At 44.6% G+C, this 21,320-nt stretch overlaps 1 protein-coding gene across 1 annotated transcript in view; it reads left to right on the top strand.

Annotated features, from left to right (window-relative positions):
- LOC129327747 (TNF receptor-associated factor 2-like) overlaps positions 1-18,504 on the top strand; it is a 51,494-nt gene extending 32,990 nt beyond the window's left edge. Inside the window, exons 2-6 of the mRNA XM_054976506.1 lie at positions 11,768-12,035; positions 13,283-13,337; positions 13,866-13,964; positions 15,250-15,369; positions 15,837-18,504. Of these exons, the coding sequence (XP_054832481.1) occupies positions 11,768-12,035; positions 13,283-13,337; positions 13,866-13,964; positions 15,250-15,369; positions 15,837-16,517 (1,223 nt within the window). The 3' untranslated portion in view covers positions 16,518-18,504. The remainder of the gene's footprint in view (positions 1-11,767; positions 12,036-13,282; positions 13,338-13,865; positions 13,965-15,249; positions 15,370-15,836) is intronic.
- The last annotated feature ends 2,816 nt before the right edge of the window (positions 18,505-21,320 follow it).

Genomic DNA, 21,320 nt, shown 5'->3' on the forward strand with positions numbered 1-21,320 from the left:
TGGAGTATTTAAAGGGCCAGTATAGATGAATGCACAGAATGTTGGGCTTGAATTAAGGAGACCTAGCTTTAAATCATTCTGCAGCCCTATTCAGGCATGCCATTTAGGCTAACAGCAATGCAAATTAGGAGAGACAAAATTGCCCTTCTTGTTTCTTCCAACAGTGTCAGTATGGAAGAGGAAGAAGGAAGCAATTTTGCCTCCTCCCCATGTAGCCTTCTTACCTTTGTGGGGGAAAGGGAACATGGGAAAGATTCGCAGCACAGTCCTTGCACCCACAGATCGCAGGATCCAACCCCATGCCTGGTAGCGGGTTGGTATCCTCCTTTACTAGGCATGGTTTCACAGGGGCGTTTTGCTGCTCTGCCTTGGCTCTCAAATCGGAGCAGACTTTTTTCAGAGCATCGGCACAAAGCTCCTTCTTCCCATCTCCTTCTGGTTCCCAAACCTGCTTTGCTCTGATATTTCTGGTAAGATTAGAGGCAAAACAAGTTTGCCCATCGTGCAGACCGGAAGGTCGAGATTTCTGAACCTCCCCATGCTGATGAGTTCCATTTTCCTTCCATATCCCCAGATACACACACACTTTTCTCCCCACCACCACAACTGTAGGCTTTTTTCTGGCTTTTCAAAACTGGTAATTGTGATATTGCTGTAACACTATAATGCTAGTGCTGTAATACTATAGCAATATAACTATTACTGATATTTTTTAGTTTAAGATGGCAAAAAACAGGGTGGGAAGCACACAAGAGGATATAGCAGAAAACATGGATAGCCCCCCTCCCCCGTCTGGGCACTCTATTGCCACTATGAACACCCCTGTGGCATTTCAGTCCACAATGAGGAATGTTCCCCATGTGAAAGCACAAGCTAGGACTAAAGACTTTTGTGTAACTCTGGCACACATAGATAGTCCTTAAGTTTATATAACTGGTTTTCACAGAGAACCGCCAGCTACAAGGCCCTCTCCTCTAGAAATTTTTTTAAATGCAAGCTCACACCCCTAGAGATGATTCATCTGCTGTGAGTCCCATCGTTTCTCAACAGCTCATTGAGAGCCACTTGGCTGGTCTGACTAGATTCAAAAGCTAGGAAACAGTGTGTTGTCGAATCTGTACAGAGGGAGAGACCTGCTTTCGTTTACATGTCTTTGAATTTCTGTTTCCAATTTAACATTTAGTTTTGTGACAGAAATTTATCACATCCAGTCAGTGTGATGTAACAGAGTACTAGTGACGGGGTACAAAACCCCCTTTCTGCCGAGAAGCTCACTGGCTGAGCTTGACACACAGTCGCATTGTCTTAGAACCCAACTTACCTCACAGGGTTGCTGTGAGGATAATATGGAGCAGATGAAAATTTACTATGAAGGGAAGCATGGAGTTGTAAATAATAAATAATTCTCAACAGGTAATCGAAAGCTCTTGATGCAATTGGATAATTTTCTTGTTCTATCTTATGTTTACTCTTTGGGTTTAAGTTACTGCTGTATTTGGAGTTAAGAATGAATTCCTCCCACCCAAGTCAAATTGGTTAAATTAGTTCAGTGTGAGTTATCTTTTTCCTGCATGCATGCTTGACGTGTTCTCATTTTTTTATTTATCTATTATCTAGTCTCATTTATTTATGTATCTATTAAGGAAAGAAATACACCACCTCTCCAGAGTCCCACATGAGGTAGCTCACAGGTTAAAAACAAGATCATAAAATCATCATGAACTATCTTTATAAAAACAAGCCCCCCCCCCCAAAATCCCTGGGTAGCAGTAGCAAGCAACATTTGGGATAGTGTTGCCAACCTCCATGTGGGCCTGGAGATCTCCTGGTATTACAACTGATCTCTGGATTACAGATATCAGTTCCCCGTGTCAAGTTCAGAAAGCTCTCCTGTATGTTATAACCAAAGAGACTCCATTTTAATTCTTTCAGTATTCTGAGTGCTTTCTTCACAGGTGCCAAGCTGTTCCCAAGCAGCTTTCTCACAGAGGAGGATTGTTTTGGCTACCGCTTTTCCAGCCTTGAAAGACTTTCACTTTCTCAGCTTCAAAGGGATTGTTATGAGAACCATGGGGGGAGGTTGGGCCTGCTGGGATCTGTTACTTTGTACCTTATACTTTGCCTGTCATTGGTAACAGTACACGTGTACCAGTTCAGATATTGCATCTGGACCAGTGGACTATAATGGTTGCATTTTCAGTAAAATCTTTTGGAAACAACGGATTCTTGTCTGATTGCAGAAGGTAGTCTGGATACAACTGTTATTTAGCCACAGATCTGACACCCCGGAGAAAATGGCTGTTTTGGAGGGTGGACTCTCTTATACCCCACTGAGGTCCATCTGCCCCCAAACCCCTTGCTCCTCAGGCTCTACCTGGAGTTGGTAGCCCTACAGCAGGAATCCTAAAAAATATCTATAAACAGACCTTAGATCAGAAGGAGAGCATAAAACAGCTAAAAAGATTAAAAACTCTTTAGTTAAAGCCCTTGGTTAAAAGAAATGTTTTGGACTGGCATGTAAAAGATAGTTTGATAAGCACCAGGCAACAGGGGAGGCATTCCAAAGGTGAGATGCCATGCCACCACTGAAAATGCCACCTCTAATTGCCATCCACCTTATCTCTGGACAGCTTTCATGAATCACCTGAAGCTATCTGAAAATGGTGGTGGTGGGGAATAAAACCAGTACTTCTTTTAATCATATGTTTAATGAATTTTCAAACAATTTCAGCTACAGTAAATTTCTCTAATTAAAAAACAGGTCCGAAATGAATGAACTCGGCAAACAAATAATCTCCTCAAATTAATTGATTGATTGATTGATTAATTGATTTATAGTCCACCTTTCTCACTGAGACTCAAGGCAGATTACACAGTGTGAGCTTAGTACAGTCAATATCAAGGACATTTGCATAAACAATGCCATAGGGTAAATAAACACAAGTTTACAAAGACAGCATTCGCAAAAACCCAATACAGAGTTGAAGAAATGCTGAACAAAGGCCCTGTTATGATTTTATAAAGGGCTTATTTTCTATATAAAGAAAGAACTGTGGTTATCAGACCCAGCAATAGTTTATTTTGTTGGTTATGGATTGAAAGTTGAGGGGGGAAGAATTAGAAAGGTATCAGAGGACTCTTAACCACTGACCCACTTGGGTGATCTTTAACTCTTGTCACCAGCTGATCACCTGATCATTAGTCACTTCTGGCTGCTATGTCTGGATAATACTATAATTGTTTTGTGGGGTGTGAGTGCCATAGGGCAGGACAGTTAAAAGTGAAATGGGAGACAAAAACTGAAAGAGATACAGGAAAGAAGAAACTTCTTACTACTGTTCCCAAGTTAAAAAAACCTTTCGTGGTTGCAGGTAGTAAAAGGGATTCTCTTTGGAATCATGAACATGAAATTATCTTTTTTAAAAAAGATATTGTATATCTTGTTCTAAATTAGTAAGAATATGGCTATATATCTAAGAAACATAAATATACAACCTTATGCAATAATTTATTTATTTATTTATAGTCTACCTTTTTCACTGAGACTCAAGGCAGATTACATAGTGTGAGATTAGTACAATCAATATCAAGGATATTTCCATATAGTGTCAAGGACATTTCCATAAACAATACCATAGGGTAAATAAATATACGTTTACAAAGACATAGCATTAGGAAGGATCCATACAGAGTTGAAGAAATGCTGAAACAGAACATAAGCAGTTCTAGGGCTGACACTAGACCACATGAAGCATAGGTAGTATATAGGAGTACATATTAAAAGCAACAGATAATATGTAAGGCAACGCAGTGGTGAAGTCTATGGTCCCTAAAAAAAATTATATAAACCTATTCATATTTAGATTCATATTTGTTTGAGGTTAAAGCAACAAATTTGTTATATACTTTAACTGATGGAAGTAACTGAATAGTAATGGAGGATATTGATTTAAACTGCCTCCCCCAATGACATTAATATGGTTTTAAAAGTTAAACTGTCTTGATTCAAATAAATGCACCTTGTTTGAAAAGAAGAATATATGCCTTGCCTTCTGGGATCAAAATAAGCTCTGTCTGCTTTAGGAGTCTGTATCCCACAGTCACCTAATCTAGAATTCTGCATAAATCAACAAAAGGGCCATGGTTTTTAAAGCTAGTATAATACCCACATATCACCATGGTAAGCTGAATTTCAAAATATTGATAAAATATTTATAAATCTGGAATTCTTGCCAGATTTATAAATATAATATAAATTTATATAATTTGTAATTTTAGCAGGAATCATGAAGAAAGTAACCTTGCCCTGTTATTTGGTCCCAATCTCAAAGGTAGACTGCTCCTGGACATGGAGGTTTCATTTAGCAATCATGGTTTACAGCAGGCCTGCCCAATTTGCAAATTGTCTACCTGAATGCAGCCCAGCAACCATGTCTCGTAGTCTGATAAACAGGCTATTTAAGATGCTCACTTTGGACTGCAAAAACATGTGTGGGATCAGGCCATATTATAGGGCTGGTGAGAAAAGTTCACCAAGAGCTACTGACAGCTCTATCCTCCATGTACTGAACCTACCTTACCAGATATCTAATCTAATAATCATTAATGCTCCCACTGTGCAGATTTAAAAACAAAACAAAAACAGTGGAGCCATGCTAGGGAAAACCTCAGGTGTGCAGAAAAATCCTGAATGTTGAAATGGAAAAGAGACACACACACCCCCGCCACCTCTTAAAATCAAGTGAAATAATCTCTGTGCTTGCACAGATACTACTACAAGGAACAGAACACCTTACCATGTGAGATCTTGCGAGATTTTGGTAGGCAGCTTGGATTGCCGAGAAAACTTAAAACAAGAAACGTCTTTCTGCAGTGATGGGGGGACAGCTGGAGCATCCACCCTCAGGCATGAGGAGGGCTATGAGGTGGAGACAATCCCACTGTAAATGCCATCATCAGGCAAGCTAAAAAAGAATCTGTAGCATTTTTTTACAGACCCTCATGTGTACCTTTTAAAAAGCCACCTAAGCAAGTGGCCATTGCCGTAGCCTGAGGTAAATTCCATACGTTAATTATACGAAGTAGGCGTTCTGTGTATTAATTATATGAAGGGATTAGGGTTTGGTCTGGTATTGTGAGAGAGGAAGAAAAAGCGTTCACATTGTTCACAGCATTTATAACATTAGGAACCTCTACCCTATTCTTCCTGTCCTTAGGCCATTTTTTTTTAAAACCAAGAAGCACTTTGGCCTTTTCTCATTGGGAGCTTGTCTTTTCCCTCTCCTTCTCTTTCATGTCTGCAATATTCTTACATAATAGAGTGATAAGAACTGTACGCAGTATTCAGTGGCTGGCCATGATAAAGAAATATATATAGTGGCTGTAAGACACCTACTGTTATATTATCAACCCCTTTCCTAATAATCCCTAGCATTACAACAGCTTCCCCTGCCCCATATTTATCACTTGTTATCACAAAGAGTTGTATGATTCTTTCCTCTAATTCTTTTTAACAACAAGAAGCAGTCTAGTCAGCCTGCCAGTCTGAGGGAAGAAAGGCAGTTAGGAAAAGGCTGCCAATCCCTTTACCTTTAATCTCTGCTACTTTTTACCCTGTATTTTCTATGAGAAATTCAAGGTGACTTACACAGCATCCGTCTTTTCAATTCACAGCAACCCTATGAAGCAGGTTAGGCTGAATGCTGACTGACACATACCAAGTCCTAATCTCCACCACCACCCACCACCACCACAGGGCCCATCATGGATCCATGTCAGGGTTGCCAGCTCCAAGTTGGGAAATTCCTGGAAATCTGGGGGGTGAAACCTGGAGAAAGTGGGGTTTCGGGAGGGAAAGGACCTTGGCATGGCATAATTCTATAGAGTCCACCCCCCAAAGTAGCCATTTTCTCCAGGTGAACAGATCTCTGTGCACTGCTGGCGCCAAGGTTTCTGGTGCCTGTGGCAACCCTCATCACGCAGCGCAAGTTGGGGGTATTCGCTGGCGGATGGCTGGGGTGACGGGCGGAGGCTGCTCCACGCTCCGCACGCCGCCCCAGCAGCAGCTCATGGCTGCTGCGTCTGGCTGGGTCGTGTGGCAGCGGTGGCGGCACAGGGCTGGCTGGCTGCAGTAGCTGGCTGCAGTAGCAGCTCCGTGGTGCACGCCTCCGCCCCCAACACCCCCTCTGGCGCCTCTCCAGTGCCCTCGCACCCAAGGCCACCACCTACCTGACCTCTACGGGCGCGCCGGCCCTGTCTCTGTAGCCTGGAGACCACTTGTAATTCCAGGAGATCTCCAGCTACTACCTGTGGGTTGGCAACCCTAATCCAAGTTGATCAGACTTGGGGCCAAGCTACAGATGACGAATGACACTTGAACGGCAAGTGTATTTCTCCCTGTTCACTTGCCCTCCACTCAATCCACTTGCCGTTCAAGTGTCATTCGTCATGTGTAGCTTGGCCCTTGCTGTGGAAATGTTGTGCTCGGCACTAAATTCCCTGGCATGCAGGGGCTCTGATTCAGGTCGGGGACCACTGTCTGTCCGAAGAAGTGGCTTAAGCCTCCTGACCCCATGTCCTATTCCCAACTTGAAATGGCCCTGCTATTTTCCTGTTAGGGAAACTTACACATATCTCTGAAGAGGCAAATAATGGCTCCTCAGGGACCATTTCAGATCAGTAAAATAGTAAGGAGGGGAGGTTTAAGCTTTTTCTGTGCACTCCACAATTCTGCTCAGAACTGCAGTCATGTGTGATTGTGAATGAAGTTCCAAGCACAGAGTTCCCACTGCACATCAGTCAACCAGTCACATGAGTAACAGGAAGATTTTGTGACCTGTGAGTTGGCTGTTAGGCTGAGAGAGCATGACTGGCCCAAAGTCACACAGCAAGCTTCAGAACAGAGTGGGGATTTGAATGTGGCTGTCTGAGATACTAGTCCGTCACTCAAACCACTCACCATCACTGCCCCATTAGTAGCTCCAAATCTATTTCCCCACACTGCTTTTTCAGTGTGTTGGAATGGGCGGGGGGATACACCATGACAATAGTCTCTTTCCAGGGTCGCCAATTCAGATCCCTAATGCTTAAACAAATTTGCATCACTGTGCATTTATTCATATTGAATGTCATTAGCCATTTGATGGCTCATTTTTCCATTTTGGAGAGAACTTTGGGGAGTTCTTCACAGTTTTCTTGGGGCTCCCCCCCCCCACATCTTACATAAACTCAGTGACCTTGTAGTTCACCCAGCTCTAGATCATTTATGAATACAAACTGTGCTCTCCAAGGGCCTTTCCAGAGTTTCATTTTTTAATGCAATAAATGTGCCTGTTACTCATTCATTGCACAGATATGCCAGGACATGTCTCTTTGAAGGCTGTACATGCATTTGCATTGCAGGCATATTTTATTCCCCCAACATTCGGAGTACTACAGTTACTGGGGGAAATAAATTTCTTTCCTAAATTGTAATTGCCAGCTGAGAAGTGGTTATGTCAGGGCATCTGAGAAATGAATGCAGAGAACTTTTTAAAAAAGAAAATCAGCATGAATCATCTCTTCTCATGAACACAGTGTAGGGCATCCCCAGAGATGGTTAACTGTGAATGTAGCTCCTGATATGATTTTTATCAGGCCTTCCTCACCTCTATTAAATCTTAATCAAGATAAAAAGCTTGGCAGCAGTTTTACTTCTAGGGGAAAGTACATTTTTACAAGTTCGATATGTGAGTTTGTAAGAGACGGCATTTACTAAATATTTATATCTGCTTTTGGATCTTCTGTGTCATATCCTATCATTTGAACACCCAAAGCAGCTTATAATGTTTCATAAAACAGTTTAACATAAAACGGTCAGTCAAGAATGAAAGGACTAAAAATTTGGGGTTGGGGTGAGTTCACAGCGCTTCTTTTCCTCACAACAGCAATGATGGTGGCCGGAAGCGGCAAAGCTGACAAAATTCCCAGCTGTAGCTGACACATATCTAAGCGCAGTTTCTGTCTTCGTAATGTTCGTGAGCAGGCTAATTTCTGAAGCAAAATATGCTTTCAGCCTCTGGACTTAAAACGAAAGACTGATGGTTCCTGAGAAGCCACCTTGAGATGCCTTATATGGAAGAAAAGGCAGGACTGAAACATTTTAACCAAAAAAAGAGGCTATGTATGTGTATGCTGCTTAGCCCTCCCTTCTCTGCCTCCTCTTAAACAACAAGCCCAGCCGCTACAAGTCAAGAGAGGCCCCTTTATTGTATTTATTCTACATTTCCTCAGAGGAGCTTTGAGTGGTGTTCACAGCGGTTATATCCCCCTCACAAAAATCCTATTAAGTTGGCTGACCAGTACTGGCCTTCATACCAAGTGGGAATTTCTAACACAGCTCTTGCCAATCAACATCCATCTGGCTGTGTCAGAGAAGCCTAAACACCTAAGGCATGAGATACCTGTGGGATCTTTAAAAAGCCTTCTTTGATTAATAGTGACCAAGTGTGTTGCTGTGTGTCCTGCCCTGCTGAGCACCAGTGTGTGGAGGGAGAAATGGCACAATGATAACTTACGACGTTTCTTTCACAGATAGGAGGGTGAGTGGGTCTTGTCAGTCCATATTTTTTTTTTTATAATTTTTTTTATTTTTCATAACTACAAAACACTACACCAGACTATCACAAGGAAAGGGGAGAGGGAAGGGACAAAGGGGGGTGGAAAAAGAAAAAGGGGAGGGAATGAACTACAAACACTAAACACTACACTTCAATGTTTCCCTTCATACTGTCATAATACAAAAATAGCTCCATAGAATAATGATGGAGTGGTTAATCATACAGAAAATAAACATTTCAAATTCTGATTAAACTTTCCTCCCCCTTCTAGGTCCCGGACGCAATTCTCTCTGTGCAACTGCTGTTGCGATGCTCTCCTCCTCCCCCCCCCCTCCGGCTCCTCCTTTTCTTCGTTCTTGGTGCAGCAGAGTTCTGGGTTTTTATTCTCAAAATCCTTTAGTTGATCTTCTGATAATATCTTATAGGCCTGATCTTTATATCTGAACCATATTCCTTCCGGGAATAACCATTTGTACTTTATTCCATGGTCCCTCAGAAGAGCTGCAAACTTTTTATATTTAAAACGCCGTTTCCGGACTAGAAATGGAACGTCCTTCAAAATCTTGACTTTCAAACCCATAAAGTCCAAATCCGCATTGTATGAGTTATATAGGATGGTGTCCCGAATCTTTTTAGTTGAAAAGTCAATAATGATCTCACGAGGCAACTGTCGCTTTGTTGCATATTTTGAAGAAGCCCGACGGACCTCCAAAATGGCGCTTTTAACCTCTTCTTTAGTCGTCCTCGCGGGTGTCGCCAGTAGTTCCGAGACCAAATCCCACAGATCCTCATTTTCCTCCTCTTTCACGTTTTGGAGACGCAAAATTGTCTGCGTTCGTTCCACCTGTAGCCCGATCAGTTGGTTCTCCACCAACTTCAGCTCCTTTTTTGTAGCCTTCACAAGTGACGCACTTTCCAGAGCAGACTTTTCTGCCCCCCCCGCTGCTGCCTTAATGGTTTTCACCTCGCTTTCAATTAAGCCCACCCTTTGATCAGTTTCGTTCAGCTTGTCAACAAAGGGTTTTATGGCTTCCACCACCGCCCTGCGCACCAACTCTTCGAGCGACTCCCCTTTCTGCAAGGTGGCCGAGATTGACTTACCGAGAGCGGGACTTTGCTTCTTTGCTGCCATTTGGGGGGGGGGGGGGCGCCAACAAAATTCTGGAACTCCACGAAGGGGAAGAGCGAGTCTTCTTCAGATCAACCTCTCCTTCACAAACGCTTGTAGAACAGAAGGGATTCGCTTGTTTACAGGCTTCCGCCTGTTTCTTTTACTTGCCGTTTCTCGTTGCCCGGCAGCACTCGAGGCGCCGCGCACATCTGCCGGCCTCCATAGGGACAAACGGGCAATTCCCCCCCCGCATTGATTTCGGGGAGTTCTTCCCGCCGCGTCCCGGACCCTGGCTCCCTCCCTGGGAGTCCTGGGGGCTAATCCTTACGGATCAGCCGCCCGGTCAGGGTGCCCGGTCGTTTCCTCCCGGACCAGCCGAGAGGAGCGTCCGGCATGGCTGAGAAAACGAAACCGAATCTTGTCAGTCCATATTTTAATGCTTTGGAGCAGAGGAGCCAATTCCCAGAACATGAACCAAACCAGCAGGACGCTTTTGCTTAGCCCACAGGGCCAGTTCTCTGCCTAAGGGACTCTGCCTAAGGGACTGAGGTGAGTCCTTGAGGCAGCTTGCACCCAGTGTATCTGTTTTGGCCAAGCACAACAGTATAATGCAGTATGAGGATAAAATGGGGGAGAACAATATTGCGAGCTGCATTAAGTCCCACTGAGAAAATAGCAAGTATAAATATATCTAAATAAATAAAGACTCCTCCCTCCTTTTGCTTTCCAGAGCTCCAAAATCAGGTATTGCTAGGTTATTTTCTGGCACTTGGGCCAAAAGCTTACCTTCCCCTGCTTGAAATGAAAATTTCTCTCTGAGGGGTGTTGTGTGTGTTATGTGCCGTCAAGTCGCCTCCGACCTATGGCGACCCTATGAATGAAAGACCTCCAAAATGTCTTATCATTAACATACTTGCTCAGATCCTGCAAACTGGAGGACATGGCTTCCTTTATTGAGTCCACTTTTCCTAGCATTATTTTTTCCAGAGAAGCTTGTCTTCTCATGATGTACGTTCATTTATACATACACAATGTATAGTGGCGTTTCAATTTTCCAGTTTTTAAATGTATTTATTTATTGAAATAAGAATGCCCCAACCTTGTGATATACCATTTTAAAATTTAAAACATACAAAGTACAGTAAAACTTCATGTGATTTGGGGCTCTATATGCCTAGAACTGTAGCTTCAGGGGATTAATCAATGGATTAGCTCCACATAGATGTGTCCATGACCAAAACATCCTGGACACAAATTTGAAGTAACAACAAAACTTCCCCCGTATAGTATAGTGGTAAAGGCACCGACTAACGCTTTGAAGATCCACAGAGCCCTTCCTAAGCAGAGTGAGCCTAACCTACCACACACATTTTGTGTGGGTAAAATAGAAGAGCTGAGAAGAACCACATGGCTTGAGCTTCTTGGAGGAAGCCGGGGATTAAAATGTAGTAGACAGATAAGAAGGTTAAACGAGGGCTTTCTCAGAAAGAGAACTGAGTGAGATATTTCAGGGTTTGTCCTAGGGGGAATCCAAACGGCTCCCCCCACCATGGCAGTAAAAATTCAGTGAGGCACAAATCATGCCAATTTTCTGCCTTTCAGCGCCCTGACAAAGGGATGCCACAATAATAAGGGGTGCCACAACAATGTCTCCTTTTAGTTTCTACCCTCTCTGCCTCAGAGTGGCACCCCCAAAATCTGTTCCCGACTAGGGGGCCTCGCTCTGACGGAGGTCATGGCCTGCCTGGCCTCCCCGGGTTTTGACTCCTGCGCCTTCCAGTAACTGCCGGCCCCCGCTCGGCCTGGCTTTCGTTGCCTTTTCCCCGGCTTTTCGGCCAGGCCCTCCTCCCCGACGGACATTCGGTTTCCTTCGCGCCCACCCACCGCCCTTTCCGGCGGGCGCTTTCGCAACCCCTTCCCTCCCCTCCCCGCCTGGCGCCTGGCGCCCGGCCCCCTTTGCAGTCAGGGGCATTTCCCGAGCCCGCCAGCCCGTGTCCCTGGAGGCACGTTCGGTGACTCAGCGCTGGGATTCCCTGCCGCGTCTTTTGCCGACTCACAGCCCGGGGAGGGCCCGATAAAAAAGCCTTCATCCGGGTCGGGGCGCTCAGATCGCGCTGCGAGAGAGGGACGGAGTGGGAGAAGAGGGCGGTGGGCTTTGTTGTGGCTGCGATTCGGATGATGGGAAAGCTCAAGGGCGCCTTGATGCCCGTGGATCCGATCAGCAACGTTGGCTTGCTCTGCCAGGCTTGCGGCTTCCTGCTCATCAACCCACAGCAGGCAGAATGTGGGCACCGCTACTGCCTGGGCTGTGTGAAGAGGCTCTTCAGGTGGGTGAGGGGGGGCTGATCGGCTGAGGGCATGCTCCTTACCCCTCGAATCCTCTTCCTCCAGATGTTTCTTACTCCGCTTTGAATGCACTGTTATATTTTACTTGCATTTATGAACTTTGCTTAGTATTGTTTACTCTGCCAGGATTTGAGTCCAGTGGCACCTCAGAGACCAACAAGATTTTAAGAGTCTAAACTCTTCAGAGTCAGCCCCCTGCTAGTAGCCCTCCAGGGTCTTGGGCAGTGAAAGATCCTTCCCAGGTCCTTTAACTAGAGGTGTTAGGAACTGAACCTGGGACCTTCTGGACTACTGAACAGGATTCCCCTCTGAATCAGTTGTTGGTGTTTTATTGGAAATAGAATTGTAAGCCTCTCTTTTGCTGATTAACCGTTGAGGAGCGACTTAATAATAACAGCGCTCTTCTAGACAGATTAGTGTCCCACTCAGAACTGTGAACAAAGTCAGTGTTGTTATCATCCCCACGATACAGCTAAGGCTGAGAAGACTGGTTTAGCCAAGGCTGAGCTCAGGGCAGTAGCGGGATTCAAACCAGCAGACGGCTGATTTGCACCCCAACCACTTAACTGCTAGCTACAGCAGCTCTCTAATTAATTAGGAAGGTCAAAACCACTGTGTACAGAAACATACTTTAAATGCAAGATTTGCCATAGTTTTGATTTGGGTGTGTGTAAGCCAAGATTCCCACCCCAGATATTTGATGGAGATGCTAACACATTAACCGGTAAATTAAGTGCCACTTCATCTTTCTAGCTTTTACTTACCTGTGTGCTCCATGTTGGCTTCCCCCCACCTTTTAAAAAATTCTTCTTGGCTGGTTTATTTCACTGTTTGCTCTTGACTTGCCTTTAAAAGATCTAATAATGATTAATGAGAGACGGTTAGGTTCATCATGTCAAAGTCAGCACTGTCCAGATCCAGCTTCTGATGTAAACATGAAGAACATCAGTGTGTATAATTCAAAAATGTGTATAAGCTGCCCAGCCCTTTAAAAATTACATTAGGCGGTCCATAGAAATAGATGATACGCCACAGATTGGAAATCCATATATTCGTCTGTTAAATGTGAAGGATTTGTGTATGTGTGCAAAGGATAAATAGATAAGTCTGGTAGATGATATGCATAGATGAGAAAATGGGATTTTGTGTGTGGGTGGGGCTTTTCAAAGCAAACATTTTTATTTCTAATTTGCATTATATTAATTTTCCATTTTTCTTCCTACTACAGGGACACAGACAAGACGGTATGTCATACTTGTAGGAAAGGACTGAGCCCCAGACAGGTGAGTTGCAAAACAACAGCAGAAGTTCAGCAAACCGAAGTCCCAAACTGCTTGTTACCTTAAATGCACGACTGCTACTTAAAACTGTTTGATTCCCTCTTCTGTCTTCATAAAGTGTGGGAGGAATCTTAATTAATTATGTTTTGACCTTACAACATTGTGCGTTTCCTTGTTGGCTACCATTGGTTCAGGCCAGGGGAACAATGTACACCTCTGTGGCTTCAAAACACAAGAAAGCTGTCCTAGAAGTTAGGATGGTGGCAGTGGAAATGAAATAATAATAACAACAACAACATTTGATTTATATACTGCCCTTCAGGATGGCTTAACACCCACGCAGAGCAGTTTACAAAGTATGTTATTATTAAATGCATGGTTGCCACTTTCAGCAACAGTGATGTGTTTATGGTGTAATTGATTGTTTGGTCCTTAGTTGGAGGGAATGGAAGTAGTTCTGTGGGAAAGGGTGTGGGTCAGGCTTAATAACCATCAGCTAACACCCTGGATCTCCTTTTTTCCCATCCTCAGTTCCACAGTGACAAAGCTGCAGAGAATGATGCGCTTGCCACGGAAGTTGCTTGCCCAAATTTTGACTGCACCTGGTCTGGAACTCTGAAATCATATCAGGTATCTAATGAAGAGTGATTTCCCCCCCTCCTCTCCTTAATAACAGAGCTCAAGGTGCTTGGGAGTGAAGGGTTTCAGGCTCGTAGTTCAGTGGAAGAGCATCTGCTTGGCATGCAGAAGGTCCCAGGTTCTATTCACGGCCTCTCCAGTTAAAATCATCAAGTAGGAGGTGTTGTGAAAGACCTCAGCCTGAGACCCTGAGAGCCATTGCTAGTCTTGAGTAGGCAATACTGTTCTTGATGGACCAGTGGTCTGATTCAGTATAAGGCAGCTTCAAGCAGGGCTTTTTTTCAGCTGGAACGCGGTGGAATGGAGTTCCGGAACCTCTTGAAAATGGTCACATGGCTGGTGGCCCCACCCCCTGATCTCCAGACAGAGGGGAGTTTAGATTGCCCTCCGCGCCCTTGGCGTCAAGGGCGTGGAGGGCAATCTAAACTCCCCTCTGTCTGGAGATCAGGGGGTGGGGCCACCAGCCATGTGACCATTTTCTCCGAGGGCAACCCACTGAGTTCCACCACCTCTTTTCCCAGAAAAAAAGCCCTGGCTTCAAGTATTGAACTTTTGGGTTCTTCTCTCTGCATGGAGTCTTTGAAAGGCTACCACCTGGTTGGGAGGAAGGTTCTTCTCAGGTCAAAGGGCTTCAAAGAAGTCATCCTCCAGTTTGCACACTCAGGCTGGTGAGCTGTAGCAGTTAGATCGAGATGGGTAGCCGTGTTAGTCTGTCTGTAGCAGTAGAAAAGAGCAAGAGTCCAGTCTAAGTCTAACAACATTTGTGGTAGGGTATAAGCTTTTGTGAGCCCGAAAGCTCATACCCTACCACAAATTTTGTTAGTCTTATAGGTGCTGCTGGACTCTTGCTCTTTTCTACTGTAGCAGTTAGGTGTGTGAGTTGTGAGATGGAAAATCTTTGGCTACGAAGAACCCACTAGGCAGATTTTGGCAGGTCATTTTTCTCACAGCCTCTACCCTGCATCTGTAATGTTGGTGGAATAACAGTGGCCTACCTTGCAGGGTAAAAATGAACCACAATTTCTGATCAGTTTAGAATACTGCCTGCACGTTTTTTCTTATGTCTTCATAGGTAAAGAGATAGACTTTTCACTTTTTGAAAGGTGAAAAATTAGAAATGAAGCCTGGGTTTTGCTGTCCCACAGATTTTAAACGGATTTGTATAGTTATTGCTGATCCTAGTATTACCATCACTATCGTTAGCCTATGCAAAGCAGCTGAAAAACAATCCTCCCACCCTTCAACCTCCCTGATTTTCTGGCTTGTTCTGATGCAGGAGCACATTTGCCCCCCTGTGGCTCACTTTGGAACAGCAAAGAAATCTGCCTTTGCTCTTGGGGATCAAGAAGCTGTTGAAGAAAAGAAGCTTCCCTGGAGCAACAACGATACCAGCGTGGTAAGTTGCTGAGCAGGCCAAGGAGCTCTGGTTGTGGGACGAGATTCAGAAGGCACATGCTGGACAAAAGTAGATGTCAGACCCTATATACCACTTTGAGAAAAGTAAATCACATTTCCTAACTATTCATCCACTCTTAAGGGCAAGGGTGGGTGGGGGCAAGAAGCAGAAGAAAGGATCTTTTGTTGCTGAGACAAGATCAGCAAGTCTGACCTGGAAGCTTTTTTATTTTTAAAAAAAAGTGATACGCTTTTTTATAGGGGTCAGGCCTTGCAAATATAACCTGCTCCAGCCTGCTTTGTTGGCCAGCCTCTGGCTCCCTTTTGTGGCCAAATTGAGTAGTGCTCACAGATTTAAGCTCCGCTCAGTAATCCCTCGGGCTCCAGGTTCAAGAGATTCGTTGTAGGCTTGAATCCTTAAACGAAGCACGAATCCAGACATCAACTCTTTAATCTCTCCCTCCACAGAGTGAATCTTCTTTGAACATGGAAGCTGTCCTGTTGCGTGTGGAGTCCCTGGAGCTGATGGTGACTTCCCTGAGGCGGCAGCTGAATGGCCAGGTAGCTGCAGTGAAGTCTCTCCAGCGCTGCTGTTCCCAGTATGAGAAGCAACTGAAAATCTCCCAGGAAATATACAGGAGCTCCTGTGGAACCAAAGGGTCCGTGCCAACATCATCGGAGTTGATAAGCACCGACGGAACGCTGGTGTGGAAAGTGGAGAACTTCTCCAAACTTCTGAGGGAGGCCACTTCTGGGAAGAAGCGGTCCATCTACTCTCCAGTCTTTGCCACCCATGCTTTTGGATACCACCTCTGTGTCCGTATGTACCCTGATGGCGATGGCATTGGCAAAGGCAGCCACCTTTCACTCTTCCTTGCCGTAGCCAAGGGGCCCTATGATGACGTCTTGCCGTGGCCCTTCCAGCAGAAGGTCACCTTCACTCTCTTGGACCCCACACGAAAGAAGCCAGCCCTGAAAGAAACCTTCCTGCCCGATCCGAACAGCACCTCCTTCCACCAGCCACGCGAGAGGCTCAATGTCGCCAGTGGGAGCCCCCTCTTTGCCAGCAAAGCCCAGATTCCCAGCTACCTAAAGGATGATGTGCTCTTCCTCAAGGTTGTAGTGGATTTGGCAGGGATGGACGTTTGAGATCAGAAATAAATGGGGGAGAATGAATGGTTGTCCTTGGACCCAGACCTTTCCACAGTTCTGCAATACCACTTCAAATCCCCTTCCCCTTCTGCGTGTCCCCTCAATTGTGTCCACTACAATTCCCATTCCTGTATGAGTATTCAGCTACCTCTTGGGAGAGTCTAAATCTGCACGACCATCTTTGTCCTGTGAATTTATGAAATATCAGCCCCTGCTGTACACTCGGGTAGATCTTCTGAGCCTTACAGAAGCTCTATGACTATTGACACATTTTGGAAAATCTGCTTCTGCTAAATGTGTATAGATCCTGGTGGTGGGTTTGGATAGGCTTTTCAGTGTTCTAAGGTATGTTGTACCTTTTGTGGTATAGTGGTTAGATTGTCAGGCTAGGACTTAGAAGACTTGGTTCAAAAATCCCACTCAGCCATGAAACTCATTAGATGACCTTGGGCTGGTTGCATTCTTTTTTTCAGCCTAACCTACCTCATAGGGTTGTTGTGAGGGCAAAATCTATCTGACCTACCCTGGACTGCTTGGAAGAAGGTCAGGATAAAAATGTACTGGTAGATGTATTTATATAGTTCCTGATCCGCAGAATTTATTCCACCTCCAGAATTGGGGTGTTCACATCGTGCAGTGATCTACCTAGCCATTGGCTGAGATACTCTGTGACATCATGGAATGCTGACAAATATGCCAGCTGCTTTTGTGAAGACAGTAATGCCTGAGTTTTGTTAGGGGGGAATCCTCATACAAGATTTGTTTATTTTATTATTTATTTATATCCTACCTCTCAATTCAAAAGAATACCCAAGGCAGTTAGCAAATATGAAATCCTATTAAAGTGATCAAATAATTAATTATTAACAATTTTTTCCTGTGCAAAAGGTAGCATCTCTGTGTTGAAGCTTCTTTTAAAAGGATCTGTAGTCAACGGGTGGGGGTGAGTAGGTGGGAAAGCTCAGTCTAGATGGCAAAATCTTCCCAGACAAAGGCTGTGGTGACCGGAGGGGCCGCAGGCCAGTGGTAGAAGAGAAGTGGAAAATCAAGAGCTGAGGAGGCTTGGGTCCTAAACAAGAAGTTGACCCAAACAGATGGGGGTGGGGCTGAGAAATGAGATGGGTAGATGTAGACACTGAGAGATCTCTGTCTTTTGGTGCTACACCTCTGAAGATGCCAGCCACAGCTGCTGGCGAAACGTCAGGAACTACAATGCCAAGACCACAGCAATACAGCCCGGAAAACCCCCAACAACCATCGAGATGGGTAGAATTAGCATGTCTGATGTAATAGGACCAGTGGACTGAGGGGTCTGGATGGATAGAAACCTGGGGAAAAGAGGAGTGACTGAGCAAGGGATTAGAGAAAGAACCTTGTGTGGGGCCTAAGAAAAGAAAAGACTGAATTGTTTCTGGGAATTACATAACCAGATAAAGAAGCTTTGGAATTTGTGATCAGGGATGTCCAAGAGACGGCTAAATTCCACATGCATTGTAACCAAGTGCCCTGATGTTTGAATGTGGCCCTCAGGTGGCACATAACTCCCATCTCTCTTGCATTCTCTGAACTGCAAGGGATCAAAGCTGCATGTACAGCTTTAAAATAGGAAGAGTCATTTCAGAGAGAAATACATAAATAGGAAAATCCCATCCCTGCTATCTCTTTGTGAGAATTTCCAGTTTGTGTGTGTGTGTGTGTGCCTTTGTTGATATCAGTTCAAATTGTGATATGTATGTGTTTTCCTATTACTCAGCAACAATGTATAGCTGAGCATGACGACTTTTTGAAATTTACATTATTATTTGTTGATCATTTTTACAGCACTTTAAAAAAAAAACTGCACCGGGCTCCGCAATCCTAATTATTAAGAATTTCAAGTCCTCGGACGTGATGACAATTGTTGCTACCTCACAGTTCTATTTATTATGCAATAATATGACACAGTTATTACGCAAATTATAATATTAAAAGTTATTTATGTGAATGACTTCGTTATGCTGCTTATTAGAAGGGGGAAAACAACCCATCGGTGTACTGCACTGGAGTCAGTGATAGCTATTGATCTCCGTGTATAATGTCTCTCTGTTATCTTGGAATGGACATTAGACAAATGACGATCCATTAATGCAGAGGCTTTAGCCGTGGGAGGGAGGTGTTCAGTGATGTTTCATTTCCTTCTTAAATGTTCAGCATTTTTTAAAAAGTTTCTAGCTCCTTTGAATTGCAGACATACCAGGTACTCGGTGACCATCCTTTTCAATAGTTCGGCACGAAGCCAAACTATTCTTGCTCTTCAATGTCATCTTACTAAAGAGCAAGTGCACCGCAATGATAGAAGTGATTGACATTGTAAAAGTTTGAACAGTCCTGTTTCCATACCCGTCAGAATCACACAGCAATCAAAGGAATCAAAGACCACTTTGGGCTGCGGGAGGGAAGGAGCAGATGAGTTGGGGGTTGTGTCTTAGCAAAGATCCCCCTGTGCATAAAATCCTTGCACAACAGCATTTAGATTACAGGAGTCAAGGGTGTGTGTGGGGGGGGTTGCTCTCTGTCTCCTGTAATGTGGCTCTCTTTAGCTACTGTTCTAGAAAACTTGAGGGGGGGTATTTCCTCCCTATCTTTATTCAAGAGCTTCCCTGCCTGGCTGTCTTCCCTCATGTCTCTCTGTGCCTGTGTGGCCGGCTGAGTAGGATAATCAGAACTGCAGCTCTGCATTGCTTTCGCCAACCTATCCAGATCTGCCCAAGGAGGGCCTTTTTTGAGCCAGATTCTTGCCTGTCCTTTCCCCCTGCCCACACACTTGTTTTGGTTGGAGTCTACCACATCTACTGGCTGAAGGAGCTTCCAGCCAAGTGCAAATTGTTGCCCTTAAACCTTCCACTCTCTCTGGGCCAATGGCAGGACCTAAAGGAACCCTGGGTAACCCCAAAGATAGCAGGGAACATTCTTGAACTCTGGAGGGGGGTCTAACTTCGATGGGCACCAGGAACCACACAGAAGAGGACTCGATCTTGCTTCTTTATCAGCTGGAAGAGAGGGAAGGGCAGATTGTTGTTGTTGCTGCTGCCACAGAATAAATGCTTGAGTCTTGGTCTCTGCTTTGTGATGATCCGGGATGGAAGCAATGGAGGCTTCCTTTACTGAGTCAATCCGTCTCATGTTGGGCCTTCCTCTTCTACTGCCTCCAACATGTCCTAGTATTATTGTCTTGTGAGTTTTCTCATGATGTAACCAAAGGATTCACAATACGGCAACAAATGTACCCGAGTACCTAGCACAATTGGTTTTGTGCACGAGCATAAATCAGTGCATGGTTCACACTTAGATTCCTGGCAGCTGTTTTCCTGTTTCATTTTCCGTTTCGGTTAAGCATCTCAAAGGAACCCTTGAGTTCTAGAAAAGAACTTTCACAATCTAGTCCGCAATCAACAAGAAAAGACGATGCTCCCACCTAAAGACCACAACGCATTCAGATCTTCCCATTTCTCTTTGCCTTCTGCAAAATGATTTTTCAGATTACTACTAATAAAGGATGGTCATGTTTGCAAACTGCTTTCTTTGTACCAGTTACCAGCCACCAGTTATTTCTGCACAGACTCTAAAGAAACAGCAAAACAGGAGGCTGATGTGCTAGTGGATCCTATAATGTAATTTTACTGGATGCAGAATGGAGCTTCTCTGAGGCGTGAGAATCCTTTTTTGGCCTTTAAGGCTGTGTATGCAGATGACACCATGTTACTGGCAGAAAAAAGTGAAGAAACCATGACTGATGAAGGTTAAAGCAGGATTACAGCTGAAAATCAAGAAGGCAAAAGTAATGACTACTGAGGAATTACACAGTTTAGGGGAGCTCATTTGCAGCTGCAGAGTGGGATATCATCAATATGCAGATTTGGCAACAGCTTTCCCTTTCAGCCTCCTCCCACCTCTACAGCCTGATCCCAACATTCCTGCTCTCTGAGCTCCACTTCTAGGCAGAGGAACCAAAGGTGCAAAATTTTAAAGCAGATATCAGCCCCCAACAGCAATGCCCCCCAAGAGACCTGCCCTCCCCCCATTCAGGGGCTAGCAAGTCTATGTTGAACAGGAACGCTGTGAATTCTCATAACTCTTTCAACACCCCTGTACCAATTCACAATTTCCAGTTCTATTTGTAGACACAGAAAGGTGATCAAACTACTTAATGCCATGAAAAAACTTCCCCTCCTAATGCAAGGGTCTGCAGCCTATGGATCTGGAGCCAAATATGGCACAATAAGGAACCAAGTGTGGTTCTTTTTTAAAAAAGAAAAATAAAGGAACAGAAATCAATTCCCTTGGCAACTTAGGCAGGGATTGTCTGAACTCTGACTGAACTCCTGCTGTTGCCCTGGAAACCCCAATCTAAGCCCAATTTAGCTTGATAGGCAGGTCTTCCTTTCAAGTGTGGAGCTCCAAATTTGTTACAACAAGGGAGCAAAGACCAGGGGGAAGGGGGGCTCCCAGCTCTGGCTTAGTTTGCAGACAGTGGCGAGGGAGAGAATTGCTGTTGGCATTTTGATAGAGAGAGTGCATTGGAGCTTGAATTTTCTTTGTGTGTGGCGGGATAGGGATCTACCCCTTCAAGTTCCAGGGCTGCTGCCAGGCTCTGGGGCCAAGCTATTATTTATTATTGGTACCTTTCCTGCTGCTTGCTCAGGTCAGGTTTCTGGGAGTGGTGCAGTAGGGATCTTGACTTGGATGATGGCTGGAGGAGAGCCTGCTGGCCCCCACAAACAGCCAACCACGAACATGTTTGTGAACAGGGCCATGTTCATG

Source organism: Eublepharis macularius, chromosome 4, assembly GCF_028583425.1.
Source record: "Eublepharis macularius isolate TG4126 chromosome 4, MPM_Emac_v1.0, whole genome shotgun sequence".
NCBI classification, from domain to species: Eukaryota; Metazoa; Chordata; class Lepidosauria; order Squamata; family Eublepharidae; genus Eublepharis; species Eublepharis macularius.